Raw genomic sequence first — 22,385 nt, 5'->3', positions numbered from 1 at the left:
GAGAAGAAGCATAGTTAGTAATGTGCATAAATACGACATGAATACATAAAGATGGAGGGATAGAAGAGGAGCTCAGTGTATCCTAGGTAGTCCCCCGGCAGTCTAGGCATATAGCAGCATATCTAGGGGCTGAGCAAAGGCAAACCTGAGCCAGCCCCAACTATAAACTTGAGCCAGTCCTAACTATAAACCTGAGCCAGTCCTAACTATAAACCTGAGCCAGTCCTAAGTACAAGCCTGAGCCAGCCCTAACTATAAACATTATCAAAAAGGAAAGTTACAAGCCTACTCTTAAATGTGCTGAGTGCATTTGCCTCCCGCATTGAAACTGGAAGCTGGTTCCATTTCTGAAGAGCTTAATGGCCGGAGGCTCTGGCTCCCGTCCTACTTTCTGCACCAGTGCTGTAATATTTTTAAAACATTCAAGGAGAGATTCTAAATGATATTGAATATATCAGATATAATAGGTGGGATATTATTTAACTAATATAAAATATAATATAATATAATATAATATAATATAATATAATATAATATACAACTAAAGCTGAGACCAAGTCTGAACACATAAGAATGTTTATGAATGGCACTTGTTTTTTATATTTATATTATAAATCAAATCAAGTAATTTTTCAAAAGTTTGTAACAGTTCTGACAAAAATGTTTCTCAAAACGACTTCACACACACTATCCAAGATTCTGGAATAATGTGTATTTGGAATAATGTGTATTTTCATCCATAATGTGCAGAGTGATGACTAAATATACTCCTGTATCTGTACCTTTTATGCAAAGTTCTTAATCTCATGGCTGAGAGAAATTAGCACAATATAATGTTTAAAAAAAATACACAGGTTAACAAAACAAGATATTGCCAACAAGTTTCCTTTATTGTTATTTTCATATAAAAAACAAGTCCACTATAAAGGTAAAGCAATTTTACAAAAGAAGAGAACAAGAAGCGACAGTACATGGTTAACACAATTCTCTGGAGTATGTAAGTTGAAGACACCATTGGTTCTTGTAAGCTTGTTTTTTTTCCCTAGTCTATTACTCAAAAAAACCAGAAGTAACAACGGGTACAATTAGTCCCTCATGCACAGGGTACAGTATGAACTAACTATGTTTTAGCATGCAAATGAACACTGGTTCACATAACTGATCATAATTGGTAATTAGGATCAGAACCAGAGTCTACATGCAAAATTCAAACCAACTCTCTGATTGGCTGCAAACACTTGACAGCTTTGAGCCACTGCTTCTGTCCGAGCAGTACACGCAGTAACATTACCAGGGATTGTAGCTGGATTTTACACATACACACTAAAGAGTTTTTGCATGACTGAAATAACCAACATCAGCCACAGTCTACCAAAGTAGCCAAAACACTTCGATGTGGCTCTCTTACATTTTTAAAGCTGTATGTGTAAAATTTACTGGCTTAAATAATGCATCTTTCAAATGATCCTGCTAGCATGAGAGTTTTTGTTTCTTTGCAAGTCACATCATCCCATGAGCTTGGGACTTATTTATTTCAGTCCCCCAAGTCAGAAATGTTCAAACCCTACACATAGGGGTATTTACTTTTTCTGGGCGATTGTCCGCCGACAAAGGTTTGCTTTGCAAGGCCCGTTTGAATTGAGTCTATTAAATAATAAAAATAGGGATAAAAGGCCCATCACAATTTTAAATATGTCGGTTTGTCTGACAAACTAAAAATCCAAACAGTCCAATCTTACAATGCTATTTGACTAGAGGAAAATGTAGTGTTTTACCATTTTTGCAGGAGAAATTTGTCAAATGATTTATCATTTATCAAACCAGCTCATGATAAATGTTCTGCTGATCGACTAGTTGGTGAATCGATTTATCGTTTCAGCTCTACAGGACACCCTGCCTCAGTGGTCCCTACCGATGGTCATGTGAAACATCAAAATGATTAGGTATTTTTCCCCAACAGACACTTTTTTTACATTTTCATTTCGCCACTTCATATGTCTTGAGCAGATCAGAGAGCGAAGAAAAGTGTACAAATGCATCATAGAGGCATTCAAGACCGATTTAAATCTGATTGCTGAAACCAGCTCCAGAGGACATTTCAAACGCATTCTAGCCAGATGTTTAAAATGTTTAAATCCATCTGTGAATATGTGGGTATATCCACGTACTGTCAGATTTTCTGTATTTATCCAGGTCTGTCACCTCTGTTTTTTTGTGTTCAACTAAAATGACACTGAAATAAGCGGCTGTTCTATCTCTCATTTAAGTGACAAAGAAAAATGGCTCCGGCCATTTCCCCACACACAAAAACATACTAAATCTGTGTGGGTGAGACAACATTTATTTGTATTGGTGAGTTAGAGCAATGAGGGCAATAACAACTTAAATGAGATTCATTCATATGTTTTTGTAAGCTTATGTAAAATGTTCAACTAAAGCTAGCTACTGTTGTAACCTGACTGCTAAAGTGCAAAAGTTATTCTTCTTCTGGCACATTGGCAGTTACCAAACAGCTTCGGGTGCATTTACCACCTACTTCTGGACCCTGATTTACAAGTAGCCGGGAAAACAAAGTTGCTATCAGATTTGCATATATACGAGGCTGAGTATAAATCTCCAGTTTTTTCATTATATCTGAAATGACTAGTGTAATGAATGGGATCCTGACCTGTCATGGCTGGAAAAGCACAGGTGTCATTAATATTACCAACAACTTCATTCTATGTAGCTTTGTAAGTCAGTACTGGGACACTGAGCCACCATTAATGTTATTAATTCTACCTGTGCTTCTCCTTTTCTTTACAATGTGTTCAAAATGTCTGCTGTCAAAAATACCTATAGTGTAGATGTTGATTAGGACAGAATCTAAATTAGACTGCTCAATCTTGGAACATTTTTTCATTTCAATTGGAATTTTGGTAGTCAGAGAAAACGACAGACCTTTGTTACAGATGTGATGAAGGTGTGAAGAATTTGAAATGACTGTTGTAAGAGTTTCCCTGATGATGTTATAAAACGCTTCCATAACCTATTCATACAGATAGATTCAATTCAGTCACTGTACTGTAGTGTGAACGGTGGTGTGGTGTGTGGAACAGGGATGTATGTAAACCTCCTTCATTGACAACAGTAGCCTACAGTGTTGATGGATGAGATTTGAACTGTTGCTATGACTGATGTGCTAAAGGCAAGGACTAACATGATTACAGTAGACTGTGTGCAGAGAAATGCCTGGATGTGTGTGTTGTGTTCAGTCAGTGAGGTGTCCATGGAAATTGACCACCTGTCTGTGAGTGCAGTCATGCTTACAAGAACATCCAGATGCCTCATCAATGCGTAAAGGATGACCTGGTGACTGTGCGTGTAACTCGGTGAGTATTTACTTGGTAATTTAAGAGTAAAAGGAGTCTCCTGAAGACATGTCAGTGTATCCGTCTGTCTGATGCAGCTTCATGTCTCTTTCTACCAGGAGGGAGCGGTGTTGGCCAGTCGTCTCATACGCCTAGAAAAACACATTTTGCTCACGTTATTTCAAGAATTTTGCAAAAAGAAATTATCTGAGCATATGGATTATAGGTCTCTACTCAAACATGACTAATAGAAGACTAATAGAAGAACTAAACAGAAGGGACTAGATAAATAAACAAGCAAAAATGTCTTTGTGTATATATTATAAATGAGGGCGGCTGTGGCTCAGTGGAGAGCAGGGTCGTCCTCCAATCAGAGGATCGGCGGTTCGATCCCTGGCTCCGGCAGTCCATGGGTACATCCCAAGTCTCTTAAATTGCCTCCTCGATTCCCTCACTTGCGTCTTAGTCCCTCCCACTAGGGATGCATGGAGAGATGCAAGGAAACCAGGCGAGGAGAGAGGAAACGAGGAAATGTGTTTTAAGAGACATGAGACGTCCTTTCCTCCGAAGCGTCACGTGAAGCGACGTCTGTTTCTGATGACGGCGGCCGCTGATCTCAGCTGATCCGCTGTGTCTGTCAGTTTAACAGCTGTTACTATGTTCTTAGTATTTATACTGTGTTCTGAGTATTTATACTTTTTTCTGAGTATTTATACTGTGTTCTGAGTATTTATACTGTGTTCTCAGTATTCATACTATGTTCTTAGTATTGATAATGTGTTCTGTGTATTTATACTATGTTCTGTGTCCTGCTCATAAGCGCGGCGCACCGATTTCTACCGGCGAAATGCGTTTGTCTTATTTATTAATTATTAACGTGAAATTCGGATTGTGATGTCATTATTAAATAATCCAGAATATGATATGTTTTCTCCTAAACACTGGAATTATTTTATTAGGCTCAATGTTTAGGGGTAAATTGGAATTACATAACTCATCCAACCTGAATTCAGGAATTATTAGCCTCATATGAACGAATGGAAATTAAGATAAATGATGTAAAAAGTATTTCTACTGACAGACAGACAGACTCTCCAACTCTTTAACTCTCTTTCTAACTTTTTAATCCATTCAATCTGTGATCTGTCATCACTCTGGTATTAAACTCCAGTGGTGATGAGCTATATCAGATCAGTACGATCGGCTGCAGCGTCCAACCAGATAACAGATGAACGATGAGGGGGCGTGTCGGACCTCACAACACTTCCTGAAAGGATGATCTCGTGCATCCTCGCTCCTCACTCCTCGGTGCCGAAATAAGAGCTTTGGGACGGCCGTCAATATGGCGGCGCAGAACGACTTCCAGTTCAAGCGAGGAGCGAGGAGCGAGGAGCGAGGAGACGACAAATAAGAGACTTGGGATGTACCCCATGTCGATGTGTCCTTGGGCGGGACACTTAACCCCAAATTGCTCCCGCAGGCTGTTCCTGCGGTGTATGAATGTTAGTTAGGGTCCTGATGGGCAGGTGGCACCTTGCATGGTAGCTCCTGTCATCAGTGTATGAATGGGTGTGAATGGGTGAATGATTAGTAATGTAAAAGCGCTTTGAGTGGTCGGAAGACTAGAAAAAGCGCTATACAAGTACAGTCCATTTACCATTTAGCATAAATAATTTCTTAAATTAATTAATTCAGCTGTAACCAACTGCTGGAAGGAACTAAAGACAAAATAGGCTACTAAAATCATAGATTTATATAGATAGACTAATTATTGTCCCTAACTAATTTTGGACTTTATGCGAGATCCGTTGCAGTTTGAGGGGGGTCACAACGCCTGATTACCAACTCAAATCAGGCTGATGGAAGATTGGTAGAATTTACAGCAGGTCAGAAATTTTCTTTGGCTGTCTGCAGATTGAGCAGTTAAACACCAATTTCACATAACATCAGTCAAACACTGTAATTATTTTTTGAATATGTACATATGATCTGTCACTGTCTATATTAATAAATCTATACAGTATACTTTACTTGAACATTCTGTAGATAATCATCCAGTCCATATATTCAGTTAATTTAGTATAAAATGATTTGTATGTGCACTCATACTTAGCCAATAAAACTGATTCAAGTCAAGCCGGCCACTTTATTGTATGAATTTTTGATTCTAATAAAATTGTGTGCGATTCGCTATGTGTGTACATTTACGATCGCTAGCCTTGGCTTTAAAACAATGGGTGTATGATGATAGCCTGAATCTGTCCTGCCCCCACATACTTTATAAGAGTGGTTACTTTTTAATCAATAAAGTACCCCTGAAAGATTTTTTCAGTCAAGTACCCCCTAACAATTATAGGTAGGTAGTTGTTGGTTTTTGGCAATATACGCCAGTAAAAGATTGCATTCAAATATTGAATATAAAAAGTTTGGTTTATGAACCTTCATCTTTTTATTTAACTTCCTATCACATAATTATTTGAGTAAGTATGGGTGAATGTTTTTCTTTAAATTAATATTTTCAAAAATCTTCTTCAACAGCCAGCAATATACGGCAGCCATTGTTAGTCTGTCAAATGTCATTTGAGCAACAGCTTTTGAAACAACAAACCTCATGTATTCTGTCTGTATCTGACTCTCTCACCTTGTGTTCCTGTCTTGGTCTCGTATCTTCTTCTCCATTTCGGCATCTGTGAGAGTCTCCAGCAAGGGGCACCACTGGTCTGCATCACCTGTGTTGCGGATGGCGATCTCTACTGTCGGGAGTGGGTTCTCACTGTAAGCAAATTACAATCATGGCAATACTGAATCAGTCCAACAGAATACACCAACGATCATCAGCTTATAATGGGTATAGAAAATAAGGGATGAGACTAAATTGAATAAAAAAAACATGAAGTGAGGTCCGACAGTCCTCCACAGTCAATGAGAGTTTGTTATATTCATTTGAAGTCAAAACGATTCAATATATTGTATGTCTGTGTTAATCATAGTGTGTTTAGACCACTGCCCCCATTGGTTCTAACAACCCTGTTGAAATGAGTGGATGAGTTACCTGAAGGCATAGGTCCTCTGGTGCCAGCTGAGCTGACCGCGAATGCTGTAGGCTATAGTGGTGACAAACTCTCCCCCCAGACCTAGCTCAGAGCACAGCTTCAGCGCAAATGACTCCGGCGAGTTTTCTCTCTCAGACATGTCCCACTCAAACTGGTCCACCAGAGAAATGTTCCCCACATGGATGTTTAGCTGAGGAATACAGAAAAACAAAAACATTTTTTTAAACCAACTTAATCCTATGTGAGCAGTATGTATTTGATTCCCCTGTCTTTTAAATAACAGCAGATTCTTATCTGCCTCAATCCAGACAAACTTGCTTTCTCTGTATCATCATCACCATCATCATCATCATCATCATCATCATCATCATCAGTCTCTGCATCTCTTCTCCCTTCTCTCAGTGCAATCTGACTCTGACATTCAAAGACTTTGGGCAGAGTGGGTGATTTTTCTTTGGCTGCTTCAATAAAACAAATACTAGCTAAATATAAATCACAGTAAATTTAAGTTATATTAAATTGGATAGAAAAATTATTTCACTTTCAAAACAAAGAGGCCGGAAGGTGGCAGTATTATTTGTAATTTGGGGTTCAAGTTAAAATTGAATTCTATGGTCTCAAAACTGTGGCATTGACAGGAGGCTGAGTTAGCAGACATGGCGGTGCTGGTTTATATGGACACTTAGTGGTTATTGACTCACTTCATATATGCCCCGGCCTTCAGCTAACGCTTTAGCACAGAGCTTGATTTGCTCACGTTTATTTAACCTTTTCCATCACAGTTGTCCAAAGACATGACATATACGGGGCAATTAATGTTATGTTATATGAAAATAATATACATTTTTAGATTCAGTGTAACTTATCCTTTAAGGATTTTCCCGATGTGTATCATGGTTAAATGTCCATAAAGCTGCTTAGAAATCATTGAAAAAAGACAGCCCGTTTTTTGGTGTCCAGTCTCAAACTATTCCTGTGATAGTTGTCTGCAGGGACAAAATAATATTCAGATACAAATTGGTTTGGTAAAAACCTGGCGAAAGGTACCAAACTCTTCAGAACTGAAAACCCCCTTTATTCTTTGGTAGCTGTAGACTGTAATAGGTTTGTCAAACTAACTTTAATATGTTGGCATACAACTAACTTACGCAGGATGGAAGAAATTGAGCAATGGATGGGAAAACAAATACCAGTTTTTCAGTTGAAAAAAGGATATTGATTGCAATATTGCAAAGGTTGTTATTGCAATACTCAGCATCACACAAAATGTTAAAATTACATCATCAATCATGTTGATAGTCAGCTCAAATCGAAAGAGGCCGATGAAATTTAAAAATTGTTTGCATACGACCCAAGACCTACACCTTGGACCTCCAGTGGCGGAAAAGACCCAAAAAGTATTGTTGGAAAAAAAGAAGAAAAATAGGAAAGGAAAGGACAAATGCAAGAAAATTCTCCATACTTACAAAAAATGTGAAGCAGAATAAGTATAATAGGATGGAACTTATAAAAAGGTAATTATAAATACATAATTTCTAAACCAGAGGTTTTCAACCCATAAATTATAGGTGCAAGATACAATATTGGGAGTATTTCGATTGCCTCCCAACGGCTCTCAACATGGCGAAGGCGAGTAAAAGTATTATTTTACCATCGCGATCACTGTCTGCCATTGTGAATACAAATTTTCAAAAGTATTCAAAGTCATCTTTCCTCACCACACACTTTAGAGCAAATTTGTAATTTGTGATTCTGGGCTATACAAAATAAACTGAATTGAATAGTGCAGAGTTGTCTCATCACTTTTTGGTTAAATAAAAAAAACAAAAACTATCCATTTTGTGGCACTTCATCCGATGGAACGTTCGCAAGCTAACAGTTGCCAAACCCGTTTGTCTCTGATGGTGTGTTGTGACTGGCGTAAGGATATTCAAACTAAACTGGTCATTGCAATCACGTTTTATTGATTTGATTTACTATGTGTTAATTCATTCTTGAGCACATTTATATGTAAAAATAACTAACTTTGTAAATTACCGGGCTGCACGGTGGTGTAGTGGTTAGCACTGTCGCCTCACAGCAAGAGGGGCCCGGGTTCAATTCCCGGGCCAGACTGTGTGGAGTTTGCATGTTCTCCCTGTGTCAGCGTGGGTTCTCTCCGGGTTCTCCGGCTTCCTCCCACAGTCCAAAGACATGCAGCTTAGGTTCATTGAAGACTCTAAATTGCCCGTAGGTGTGAATGTGAGCGTGAGTGGTTGTCTGTCTATATATGTCTGCCCTGTGATAGGCTGGCGACCTGTCCAGGGTGTACCCTGCCTTCGCCCATTGACAGCTGGGATCGGCTCCAGCACCCCCGCGACCCTTAACTGGATAAGCGGTTATGGAAGATGGATGGATGTAAATTACCCAAAAAATTAATTTCAAATTCAATTGAACCATTTGGCAGTTCCATCTCGGCCCTCTAGGTAGTGCTCTGCTGCCCACAAGTGAGCCCCGGGGCAGTGGCTGAATATAGCTGTTCTAAACTATACTTGAGCTTTTGGTAACTTAATAAAGACACTGAAAGGTCGTCAAGTTCATATTGTGTAATTTTGTTTATGTAGCGGAATGTTCCTACTCTCCTAAAGTCAATGAAAAGAAAATTACTTAACAAACCCTGGTCTAGTATATTCCTGCTAAGCCACTAGCTACTCCCTGAGAAATTGTTGTTCCTTTGGTTCAACACGCACCTTGATGATGACTCTCTGGTCTGCCTGCTCTTCCAGTATGCTGTCAGTGGGGTAGGACTCAATCTGCTGACGAATGGCTGAGGCAATGGCAGGGACAAAGGCCAGAGGATTCAGGTCCAGGTCATCACATAAAATCTCGGCAAACATCTCTGGAGTCATCAATTTCTCTAAAGAGGGGCAGATTGGGGAGGTTAGAGAAAACTCTTAAATTGAATAACTTGACATACCGGAAAAGTTAGACAGTAGACAAAACTGTATGTTTTGGATGTTGGTAAGCTAATTGACTTATATAACAACCATTCATGTTCCACGTGAAGGCATCTCGCAGTTTCTGTCCGTCAATCTCCATGTCGAGACGAATGGGAACGAGCGCCTCTACCTGGGCTGCGTTCTCATGGATCACTGCAGGGTCATGGTCATCAAAGCTGAGCGAGACACAAGAAACAGAAATTATAAATTGTCTTCTACAAAGATGCAATGTGTAAGATCTGGCCAAAGTTTTGGTTTAAACATTTAAAAAAAAAAAAAAAAAGAAATATCGACTGAAGGACTTCCGGGTGGAACACCGTCAAGATGGCAGCATAAAGGAAGCTCTCTGGCTCGTTTCTGATTATATTAGTATAAAACCCTCTCAAAGTGTGAATTTTCTGCTAAACTAGAGTCAAATTGAAAGCAGGAAATGGATACCAGGCTAAAAATAAGAAAAACACACAACAACCAGAATTACACGACGATGGAGACGGAGCTACTTTGCTGCCATCCACCAGCTAGCATAAATGCGGCACGCTAGTGCCCTGCGAAGAGACCGCCGATCTGGACCTGTTCCTACGGGAGAAATTGTGAAAATGAATACCAGACTAGACATGGCTGAAGAGCAAATAGTGAAAGCTGAGGAGAGAATCCAAACCACAGAAGATATTCTAACAGAAATTTTTAAACTACAAATCAAACTTGATGCCAAAATAACTGATCAAGAAAGCTGCTCCAGGCGTGAGAACATTTGGATATATAGAGTTCCCGGGGGAGCAGAAAAAGAATCAGCATTCACCATCTCCTTTGTGGAGAAGCTGCTGCGAGAAAATTTTGCGTACCCGACGATACAGCTCTGCAAATCGAACTCCGACCCAAACCACCGGAGGGTACACAACCACGATTCATCCCAGCTAAATTCCTCAGCTTGAAAACAAAGGAGGCAGTTCTCCCATCTGGCGTGGCAAAAGAAGGGTTTTACCTGGCAGGGGAAGCTGATAAACATTGATAACAATTATGCACCACGCATTGTCCAAAAGCAGAGGGTTATGAAAGATCGACAAATTAAATTCCAAACCCTGTATCCAGCATGGCTAAGAGTAAAACATGATGATGAAACCCGAATCTACGAGTCCGTGGAGGAAGCGACCCGAGACCTGTCGCAGAGAGGATTTCCCCTGGAAATCATCAAACCTCCAGTGTCATTGATGGAGCAACTGCGACAGCTAACGTGGGAGAGAAGTAACCAGCGAGCTGCCAGACGGCATCGCACTAATCGGGGAGCAAACTTCAAAGAGAAACTGCAAGTTTTTAGGAGATCCTCTGCATCCCCGACTTAAAAGACTTGACGCTCTACTGTTGATTTTATGGATGATTTATTTCAAAATGTTGGCAGCTGGTGTGGGTGAGTCCACCAATATAATTTAAGATCAATAATAGAAATGTTACTAACCTGGTGTAAACACGTTATGGATAATGACAGGGACATGACTGAACGTTTTGGCGTAGCTATCTTCTACAAGGGCCCCCTCTGTCGGTCTCAGGAGAAGGGTTTTCCCTTGGAGCCTTATCTGAGAGGCTCAAATAGGGTCACAGAAGAGACACTAAATATTGTTACATATATGTTGTTACTTGTTACTCTCGTGTTATGTTCTTTTGTTTCAGTGATCAGTGGTTGTTTATTCTCTGTCAGTTCTGACGGGAAAGGGAGAGCTTTTCAAATGTACGACTTGGGAATGATGCTAAGTCACTTATTTAAATGCACAGTAGATCTATAAGAGTAGCGTAATTTAATGTTGCTGGTGTACTCAATCTGGTGAAGAGAGAGAAGATCCTGTCGAAATTAAAGAGGGCAAAAGCTCAAATAGCCTTTCCGAAAGAATCCCATCTTAGTGATACAGAACATAGCAAATTAAACAAAATGGGCTTTAACTATGTATATTCATCATCCTACAAATCAGGACGCAGAAGGGGCGTGGCCATTCCGACATCAAGGGCTGTAAACTATGAACACCTATCAGAAATCAGGGACAAAGAAGGCAGATCTGTCTTGATAACTGGGAGGGTAGAGGGAACCTTAGTTCTCACTTCTCAATGTATATGTTCCCCCAGGTAGCGACTGCTCTTTCTACAAACACATATTTGAAATAATGCCAACAAAAAGCCAGGGGATTCTCATTTGTGGAGGCAATTTTAACATATGTCTAAATCCAAGACTGGACTCGTCCAGGGGTGACTCAAGTTCCAAAGGAAACAGTAAAAAGATAAATGCCTTTATGAAGGAAATTAGCATTATAGACGTTAATGCCTCACTTCCTGTTCCTGTTACCAGCGTATCTGATAGCGTACTTTTCGCAGCTCCAGCGAAAACGAGTCAATTGTGTGATATTCTTTATTATAGCGGCTAATAACCTGCTTTATAGTTAAACATTTGAACACTCATAGCTCACATTCTAATTCAGCGACTTTTCGCTTAAACCAACAGCTGTTTACACGTTGTTCAGTTCTACTAACGTTAGCTAGCCTCATTCAGCTTAGCAGCTAACAATGGCTCTCCTCTCTCCTTCTCTCTTCTTTTCTCTCTCTCCTGCTCAATGTGTCTCATGTTTAGCTATTCCTCTGCCTCCTTTACTGATAAGGGTGCATGTAATAAATGTAGTTTATTTGCTAGGTTGGAGGCGAGGCTCAGTGAGTTAGAAGCACGGTTCCGCACCATTGAAACTCAGTCGTTAGCTCCTGTAGGTAGCCAGCCCACACCCGTAGCCAGTGCGGGCCGACCAGATGTAGCTTCTGCTAGCCGTCCCCCGCCAACCCCCGAGCAGCCGGGAGACTGTCCGAAGGAAGCATAACTCTGTGTCGAGGCACACGGGTCACGACCAACCGCTTCACGTTTCTAACCGGTTCTCCCCACTCAGTGACACAACCGCTAAGAAACCAACTCTGGTTATCGGCAGCTCCGTTGTGAGAAACGTGAAGTTAGCGAAGACAGGGGCCATAGTTAACTGCATCCCCGGGGCCAGAGCAGGCGACATTGAATCCCACTTAAAACTGCAGGGTAAACGTAAATACAGTAAGATTGTTATTCACGTCGGCAGTGATGACACCCGATTACGTCGCTTGGAGGTCACTAAAGTTAATGTGGAATCGGTGTGTACACACGCAAAGACAATGTCGGACTCCGTAGTTTTCTCCGGCCCTCTCCCTAACCTGTATAGACTGTGTCTGCCCCACGGCCACTTCAATTATTTAAAACAAAAGTCAACAGAAGAGGAGTTATACAAAATAACCTAATATAAGTTAAGGCAACAGTGCAACAAAACAGTGTAATTAAATGTGGACTCGTAAATATCAGATCTCTGTCATCTAAGGGTGTACTTAATAATTATTTAATATCATATAATCATATTGATTTATTTTGTCTTACTGAAACCTGGCTGTGTCATGAAGAATATGTTAGCCTAAATTAATGTGTACAGATTGTAAAGCCCTCTGAGGCAAATTTGTAATTTGGATTTTGGGAACTGAATTGAAAAAAAAAAGTTTGGGAAATATTTTAGATCACTGTACTCTCAACCACAAATGAATAACGACCCTAAGATTGAGTCATTAATTGCCTCTTTAAATCTGCCTTCTATTAGTAATGAACAAAATGAAAAATTGATATCTGAAATAACAAAAGAATTACACTCAGCAATTGGTAGCCTAAAAACAAAAATCCCCGGGCACAGATGGTTTCACCTCCGAATGGTATAAATCAGGATGCAGGAACCGTTATGTCCAACATTGCTGAAAGCACCTAATTGTGTACTACAGAAGAGGGAAGTCCCGTCCTCTTGGAGGGATGTGATTATTTCTGTCATACCTAAAGACGGTAAAGATAAACTAGACTGCGGTAATTACTGTCCCATTACTGTATTAAATGTGGACTATAAATTGCTTACATTTATACTATCCAGAAAAATATAAAATATTTTACCAGAACTCATCCACTTGGACCAGACAGGTTTCATATTTCAAAGACAAACACAAGATAATATCAGGAGTTGTTTGTTGGAACATGCCACACAACAGAAAATAGAGACAGCCATTTTGAGTTTAGATGCTGAGAAAGCATTTGATTCAGTCAGATTGTTGTTTTTATACAAAGTGCTATCAAAATTTGGTTTTCACAAGATTATCATTGAAACATTAGAAGCACTATATGACAGACCATCAGCAAGGATAAAAATGTATGGCGATTTATCAAATCCATTCATTTTGGAATGAGGCACAAGGCAAAGCTGCTGTGCCTCACCTCTCCTCTTCCCATTATTCATAAAACCCTTGAGCCAATGGATTTGACAAAATGCAGATATTAAGGGAATAGATATGTTATCTGGGGAGCAGAAGTTAGTTGTATTCGCTAATGATATATTGATAACACACCTTACGCACTCACTCCCAAAACTGATGAGCCTACTAAAAGAATATGGGACACCCTTGGGATATAAACTTAACATACAGAAAACTCAGACGATCACATCTAATTATGACCCACCCAATCATTTTCCAGGACATTTTTAGGGATTATATAGCTGGTATGATATTTCACTAATTCATTTGGTTTTCTTATGAGTTATATTAACCATTGCTGCATGAATTTTAAAATAACAATGCAGCATTGCGTTTGAAGGACAATGCTAGATTGGTAAAAAATTACCTTTCAATATTTTGACTCTTGCTTCCCAATCATTACCATCCAACTCCTTCAACTATACTCAACACACAAAACAACTGCCCATAGTCCGAGTTGAATCACAACCTTTAACCGTTGCAGCTCAAACAAGCTAGCAAGCACATCGACTTTAGCAACTGAACCTAATATGCCAACCAATTTAACATTATTCAAACATTAAAACCAGTTGGGAAGAAAGCAAAGATATGTAATGTCATCAAACCTGCATGTGCTACCATACAACAGGACATAGAGGTGTGTTGAAAGCATTTCCACAACATAACCAAAATACCCACGTGAACGTATCATTATGAAACTCAATGCAACCTGCAATGACATTGGTTGCGCAGGGCTCTCCTGCCCACCAGCTGCTAACAGCAAACATTAACTAGCTTTCCTCCCGCATCAAATATGCATGTGCAGGAAGTATGAGCATACGACTGGATTAATGAGACTCGGATTATAGTGCAAGAGTTGTGTGACAGATAATTTGATATAGTTTTGCTGTTTTTAAATGCAGCCCACATTAACTTTCATTCATCAAGATTTCCCCCCTTCTTTGTATTTTTGGGGAGTTTTGCAAAAAAGAAACCTAAATAAAGCTTTCTTCAAGCTAACACAGGGTGAGTATAATTGTTAAACAAATGGTCATTATGGGTCAGAAATATTCCTTTAATATTGCTCTCAAATGCCCTTATGTGCATTAAAAAGAGATTTTTAATGCTCCACCTGTTTATCTGGCCACAAAAGTGGAATCCCTTTAGAAAGAGATGAATCTTTCTTGGAGTTTCTCCTGACTTGATCGGTGAGGAGCTACCTTAAGCCCTAGGATAAATTGTTTCACAACACAACATCGATACAGCCGTACTGTTGCTTTTTTTGTTGTACAGCTTTCTTACCACAGGGGGAAGGTCCTTTTCTTGTCACGGCCCATTCGATTGCGGTTGATGGTGGTGGAGCAAGGCACAGCATCGAGATGGTGAGAGCTGTTGGGCAGCGTGGGGACCCACTGACTGCTCCTCTTTGCTTTCTGCTCCCTTATAGAAAGTAAAAAAACACAAGGTGGACAATAAATTAAGTATTGTTATTTTATTCATTTGGGGGAGTCACAAAAAACAGATTAAGATATCCTGACTGGCACAAGTTCAAAAAGTAAATAAATAACAGATCCAAACTTAAAAGCATTTTCAATTGACCCCCCTGACTGGTAAATGCCCATGTCCTCAAAATTCCTCACCTCCAGTTTATATCGCAGACTTTCTGTTATCAATTTGTAGTCTCCAAGCCAAAACTGATATAACCCTGATGATGACATCACCATAAATTCATCAGGATCATTTTCTCCGATTTTTCAATACTCCCTTTATTTGTAAAATTAGTGAACCGTTATCTAACTATGGTACCACCAATTTCAGTGTTGTGAAAAATATTGGGCGCCCGCATCTGCTCCTTCATGTTCTGAGACCAAAGTGCATCTTGAATCATACAATCACATTATATATCTTTATGGACAATGAAAAATAATTTAAATTGTAAAAATAACGACATAAACACAAGATATGATAAATGAGCCATCATCTCATTGAAGTTACCTGAGGTAAGCTGGGGGCTCTGTGCTGATGGACACCGCCTTGTATTTCTCATCATTCCCCTCGAAGATCTCTTCACATTCTGAAGCCTTCAGCAGAGTTACACTAGTGGCTACAGATGGACAATTGGCAAAACAGAAACACAAAAACATGTCAACTTTTACTCGCATCCTTACTGCTGAATTTTCAATGCATTATGGCTATAATTGCTAAGCATTTTTAACTGATGCACTTATTATTCATTGGCATAATGTTTTGGGATTTTCTGTTGGGTGAGTTCAACATGGTAGCCATCTGGCCACATTAACCACCAGTTCACTAGTATCCCCCACCTCCTGTATGCTGGCCAATTCCCGTGTGAAGTTTTGTTACAACTTGGGTCAACAAACACCAGGAGATGGAGTCAGAGCAAGGGACAACGTCCATGTAGGAACGGATGCCAGCTGTGGATCGTCATACATAATCAATCAGTGCCTCCCCCGCCACAAGCTTCAATCATGAGCAGCAGCTGTAGCCTCAGTCAGCAGAGAGGAAGGCACAAGGGCCGTTTCTCAATACCAAGTATGGTCAAGTATGGACTTGCAAACTTGCAAGTTCATACTTGGATAGTTCGACTCGGGAGTACAAACTCCCGAGGACGGGAGGACGCAGTACGGTCATTTTGCAATTGGAACAGCAGCGAACTTGATGACGTCACCAACGTCACAACGTCACCAACTCAGCTCGTCGGTCCCGCCTACTCCGGTTATCTTCAGTCATATATATTGACAATAAAACGAAATATGATATAAAACACAACCCTGCCTTTTTTCGTTTTCATTTAGAAAATATTAAAATATTAATATGTATATGTTTTGTGTTACATCTGCAACCACAACCACAGAGACACCGGAGCCAGCGGCACATCTGGAGAGGCCTTGCCGAGATCAGGCTGCTGTCAGCGGGCTACATGAGCACCACCGCCCGGTCTCCTCTCTGGTCCTCTCATATCTCCGACAAACGTCGGCGCTTTTTTCAAACAGGCTCTATCTTGATAAATTGACCGCATATTTTAAGTCTTAACAACTACATTCTCGCTTAAAAAAATGTTAAAACTAAATTCCGTTACACAACAGCAGCAGTATTTAGACAGTTATAACTGACAGTTGTGAGCCGTCTCCGCTACTGTCATCTCTTGTTTGCTGGTGAAATGCATTCTGGGATACTTGGCTGTCCAAAGTCCACACAAGTCTACTCCGATGCATCCTCGATATAATGGGCGGAGCGAGGACACATCCGGGTATCTGGACCGTACTTGGCTGGATGCGAACTTGTGTATTGGAACAGTACTTGGGCCGCGCTAGATGACGTTTCACAAGTTCACGAGGACACAAGTACAGAGAAGTTCACATATTGAGAAACGGCCAAGGACTGACCTGCTGTAGGCCTCTTTCTCAGTCAGGTGAAAGACAACATAATAGGGGAGGCATGATTCTTTTGTTTTTTTAGGGCTGTCAATAACATATTAAACAAAAAGAAGATCCGCTGGACAACAGCAGCTTGAGTTTCTCAGAGTTAATGAGGTACACCTTAATGCGACATTATGTCTGTGTCAGCGCCCACATGCTTTACAAGCCCAACAACCAAACTATGTTGACAAGTCACTAGTCTGACTGGTCACTTGGTTCAAATACATTTTCTATCCAATATCAGAATTGTTTATATCCGCAATTATTAAATATAAAAAAAACTATGGACACTACAGACAAGGGGTAAACCAAAATTACTTTAATTTAAAGTTACTTTTTGTCCAGAGGTGAAAATAACAAAAAACACAACTTACCATGTGATGACGCTACAATTTTCTTCCTCTCCTCCACCGAAGCCAGCCTCCTCCATAAAGATGGATATCTTTTGTACAGAGAGCCTCTGAACATGCGCAGGTAGTTTCCAACCTTGGGGGCAGAAGGCAGATATAATTTAGTAAATCAAAATGTAATAAATAGCAAAAAGAAAGTTCTCAGATTTAATATCTTTAATAATTGCACATGAGGCATCAAAATGAACCATCCAGGTTTTGTGGTGGGGTTTTTTTTTGGGGGGGGTGCGTTCCTTCAGTGTGTTACAATGTGGTTTGATTAAACAGAATAACCCACTATTCAGGAAACACAGGCCCGCAAAAGTGGCTCATATTGGATGAACCCTCCTTAAACAGGCCCTATTATGCTATTTTCCAGGTGCATATTTTTATCTCAAGTTAGTTACATGTTTACATGCGTTAATGCTCATAATCCGCCTTGTGTTTCTCATCCTGGCTGTCCTGCAGCACCTCTTCTCACCCTCTCTCTGAAATGCTCTGTTGCAGTGTTTGCTCCTCCCTCCAGAAAGCAAAGTCTGCTCTGATTGGTCAGCTAGCCCGCTCTGTTGTGATTGGTCAACGTTTCACATTTCAAAAACTCTACCTCTGGAGAATGACAAATGGAAGACGGGTCACTATGGGATTTGAACCTGGGCCTCCTGGATGAACAACTGCTTTCTTAACCACTTATCCGTAACATTGTGACCTCATAAAGTTACGGAAGTGAAGGAGAGAATTAAATCGAGCAGTTTCAGTCAGCTCAGGAGCAGTGTTTCTGAGGGGGAGGGTAACTCCTTTTAGGCATGGACTTCAGGTTTTACACTCTACGGACCTTTTACATGTAAAAAAAAAAATATATATAACACACTAAAGAAGGAAAAAGTGGAAAAGCATAATAGGGCCACTTTAAGACGCATATTTTCTTCAAAAATAAACATCAGTATGGTTCTTTGTTTATTGGTTATTTACAAATTCAATACTTTTTTAACTACCTTTTTTTTCATTTTTGAATATGTTATAGGGTAAGGGATGTATTGATCAACCATTTAACAGTTAACCAAAAATAATAATTTGTACCAGTTAATGAGATCAGTAAAGCAGTAAAAAATGAAAAGAGCAAAACTTAAAACGGCAGCTTGGAAATGGGTTGAAAGCAATACAGATTCCTGGTGCCTGCTATTGACCTTCCCTGAAAATGCAAAGTTCCTTGGCAAAGAGGAACAATTTATGTGGAGTCTCTATTTGGTCAGTTGTTGCTTAACTGGTAGTGGTAGTGTAGTAGTGTAAATAATTGTATAAGCCCCTTACGGTTCTATGTCTTTGCTAACCGTCAAGTTGCAGTTTACATCCATGTCTGTCAAGCCTCTCACAATATAAGTAGCAAAGACATTGAAAGATATATATATTTTTAAAGGTGTATTATTTTGGAAGTTATCACTAAATTAACATGTGTGATTGAAGTGAATAATTTCCAGTCAGAAACATGCTGTCTTTACCTAGAGACTATTTCGACAGAGAAGTACAGAGGACTAATAGAGAAGCTTTGTCACATGGTGCAACAACAATCACCTGAAGCTGAACATCAACAAAACCAATGAGCTACCAGAGGAACAGCAGGCCCCCTGTCCTGGTTGTCATCCAGGGAGAGGAAGTGAATTGGGTGGACTCGTAAAGGAACATTGGTGTACAAATCAATAAAAAACTGGACTGGACTCATAACACTAAGCCATCTTCAAGAAGGGACAGAGCAGACTGTTCTTCCTGGGGAGACTCAAATCCCTCAGTGTGTGCAACAGGCTCCTACAGATCTTCTAGCAGTCTGCAGTAGTCAGTGATCTGTTCTTTGTGGTGGTGTGCTGGGGTGGTTGCATCAAAACTTGAAGGTCATCAGTCTCAATAAGCTATTAAGGAAGGCCAGCTAGGTGATCAGGATGGAACTGGACGGTGTGGAGGCAGTGGCAGGGTAAGGGCGAGGGACAAAATTACAACCATCTCAGATAAACTTTGTTACCCTCTCTACAACCAGACGGGGCAGATTCGCAGCTTGATGCAGAGAGAAGGATGAATGACAAGACCAAACCTGGGAGCTGTTCCTCATCCAAGTTGAGGGTCTAAGGGTAGAATGGTCATTTGCTGTACAGATTGTGAGGCCCCTTGAGGCAAATTTGAAAGAAATATGATATATAAATAAATAATAAATATAAAAAAAATATTTTCAACAACTTTGTTGTTCTTGTTCTGCTGTATACCTATTGGTGTGTAAATTAATTCAGCTTAACAAGTAAGAGAGTCCTTGTATGTGTTCATATGCTTGGCCAATAATGCAGATTCTGAGAGACCACAAAATGTATAGCCATGATATGTTGTAGATATGATACATGTTAGATCTATACAACCAGCACAATTATGGTGTGGGGACCCAAGATATGTGTCACCAATTCAGTATCAATCCAAAAGTGAAATATGGCCACAAGCTGAGTTATTGCACAAAAGTGTCCACACTTTTCACAATAAGGTTGATCTTTTGATTATAAAATGTTTTTTTGTGTGGAATTTTGCCCATTATCGTATACCTTTTTGAATTAGAGAGAAAACCTTGTTTTATGAGGTCACAGTGACCACCAAATTCAAAATCAGTTCATCCTTGAGTCCAAGTGGATGTTTATGCCAAATTTGAAGAAAGAAAGGTCTTCCACGAAATAGGACGGACAGACAACCCGAAAACATAATGCCTGTTGCCAGCCCATATTTTTGCAAATTAAGATTTGAGAAAAAAAAAAAGAAAAATCACCCTTTATATTTGGACTAAAAGTATTGAAATTGTGAATCAGCTTGTTGGTTATCCAATGATCAGACAACCATAAAGTCATGTTTATATTTGAAGAAGATATCTGTGTCTTTAGGCAGTGTGAGCCTCCGATGTCGGCCAACTTTGAGAGCCATGTGTCCTGAATTGTTGGTCTTTCTGGTTAATCAAATCCCTTTCTAACACTCTCATTTAAATTGACATGTAGGAAAAAAATCTAATTGAAAGGGGTGAGATTAGGAAGTTGATTTCTGACTTAACACCCCAACTCTCTGTTTTATAGTACAATACAAACATGCCAGTAAAAAAGTATCAACTCCTCTCTGACCTTGGTCATGTTTTATATTCTGCAATAAGTCTTTTTTGACACTGATCAACAGAAAAAAACAAAAAAACAATGGTTATAGAAGATTAAATAACTGATTACAAAGTCTTTCTCTCCATTCAAGTCATTTTTGGGGAGAGGCAACTTTGGCAGCAGTTACAGCCTTGATACTATGTACATAGGTCTCTATCAGCTTCACATGTGTGGACATGGAGTATCTCCTCCTGAGTCAAAGTTATCTTGCATACTTTACTGCAACAGGTACATCTCCAAGTTGTCTCTGTATTTTAAGTCTTCAAGGGCCTGCTGCAGTGAAGCATCACCACGCCTCATGGTGGTGGGTTTCTGCCTTCTTCTGATATTGTGTATGTCAACACCAATCAAAGTGTTTAGTTGGATGTTCAAGAAGCTACACTCATCAGACCATAAAAGCTCTTTGTTCAGAGTATCTTCTTGCCATGTAGTTCAGTGAGACACAGTGAGCATTGTAAAGCCAAGACTAAGATCACTTACTGGGTAGACCATTAGGGGGAAGTTGGAGATGCTGTTTAACACACACTCTTTTAAAACATGACCTGGTGCTTTGCTTTTCTAGTCTTTTCAAAAATACCTAGTTACGTAGAGGGGTAATTACTGTAGACATTAATGCAAAGCATTACCTTTCTACAAAACCGACACATATCGCTAAGCTTAATAATTGGTATGTTCAAATATTAAATGTCGTGAGAGACTGAGGGGTCGACACCTTTTTCAAACACAGTAATCGTTCGCACGTTACTTCATGTTGATGTAACGTAATAGTCGAACACAACTAACGTTCTACCCTCTGTGGCAGACTGGGATTAAGTTACTGCAAGACAGCAGAATATGTTCTTTTAGCTGTTATTTATTTGGTTGTGAGCATTATACATGATGTTTCATTTGCCGGTTGCTGGCCCGGCTTTAGCCGATAGTATCCCGTTCTTCGTTTTTAGGCATTTCTTTGTTTAAGAAGCCATCAATGGGGCTGGTTAGCATGCTAGCACCAACTAGCAAAAAATAATAGATAACTGAGGCTAACATTAGGGTACCAAGCTTTCAAAGTTAATTAATAGATAGTCACATACCTCTGATCCAACCATGTAAAAGTCTCCATCTTGCTCTAATTGAAATTTAACTGGTTTCTGGCCAAACGTTTTACTAAGAGCCAATTGCATCTTCACGCAGTCGCTAGCCAGCTAGTTTAGGCAGCCTTCCCTTCTTCAGATGCGTTTGAGACCTATGATAAAGGTGGGTAATCAGGGTGTCCTCCTTGACAATAGCGTTAACTTCAGTTTAATGCATTTGAAAACAACAGCTAGAACAATGTCTGCTCAGTAGGTGTATCACTGCATAAGGAGAAACCTAAACATATTGAGACTACAACCACTGTGCGCACGTCCCGCTTTAGAAAGTGTGGTAAGTGAACACATCCTTGATGTGGATTTCTACGTCTCGTGAGTTTTTGTTTTTTTTGAAAATCACGAACGATGCATTGGTCTTACTCTTCGTTTCAAGGTAGAGGAACAATTTCCAAATCCCACTACCGCCCTCTACTGGTCTATAGGGAGACCGGATTTAAGACATCCGCAGTGATTGTATTAAGAGGGCATTTCCATTTCTTTTTGGATTAGTCAAATTTTTTTGTCAATACCCTGTGCTATATTTTCATAAAACCATAATATCTAGTTGGATCAAAAGAAAACAGGTGAAGC

The 22,385-nt window shown here is 39.8% G+C and overlaps 1 protein-coding gene across 1 annotated transcript; it reads right to left on the bottom strand.

Moving 5' to 3' along the window:
- Nucleotides 1-881: 881 nt before the first annotated feature.
- Nucleotides 882-22,385, bottom strand: LOC129102045 (SWI/SNF-related matrix-associated actin-dependent regulator of chromatin subfamily B member 1-like). The gene is made up of 9 exons (XM_054611978.1): nucleotides 21,759-22,385; nucleotides 17,507-17,618; nucleotides 15,688-15,796; nucleotides 14,995-15,132; nucleotides 9,430-9,557; nucleotides 9,133-9,299; nucleotides 6,403-6,593; nucleotides 5,992-6,123; nucleotides 882-3,502 (listed from the first exon to the last, which is right to left on the bottom strand). Exons 1-9 carry the CDS (start codon nucleotides 21,846-21,848, stop codon nucleotides 3,463-3,465), a joined length of 1,107 nt encoding a protein of 368 aa, XP_054467953.1. The 5' UTR covers nucleotides 21,849-22,385; the 3' UTR covers nucleotides 882-3,462.

This window comes from Anoplopoma fimbria, chromosome 14 (genome assembly GCF_027596085.1).
Source record: "Anoplopoma fimbria isolate UVic2021 breed Golden Eagle Sablefish chromosome 14, Afim_UVic_2022, whole genome shotgun sequence".
Classification (NCBI taxonomy): Eukaryota; Metazoa; Chordata; class Actinopteri; order Perciformes; family Anoplopomatidae; genus Anoplopoma; species Anoplopoma fimbria.
Note: the sequence above shows the minus strand (reverse complement) of the source record. Positions and strands in the feature narration are given on the sequence as shown.

What these genes read in the sequence shown, in the direction of transcription:
- LOC129102045 (XM_054611978.1), bottom strand. Translation starts at nt 21,848, where the DNA reads ATGCAATTGGCTCTTAGTAAAACGTTTGGCCAGAAACCAGTTAAATTT. An exon ending in GAGCCCCCAGCTTACCTCAG is followed by an intron (nt 15,133 to 15,687) that starts GTAACTTCAATG and finishes ACTTTCTATAAG; the next exon opens with GGAGCAGAAAGCAAAGAGGA. An exon ending in ACCAGAGAGTCATCATCAAG is followed by an intron (nt 6,594 to 9,132) that starts GTGCGTGTTGAA and finishes TGTATTCCTCAG; the next exon opens with CTAAACATCCATGTGGGGAA.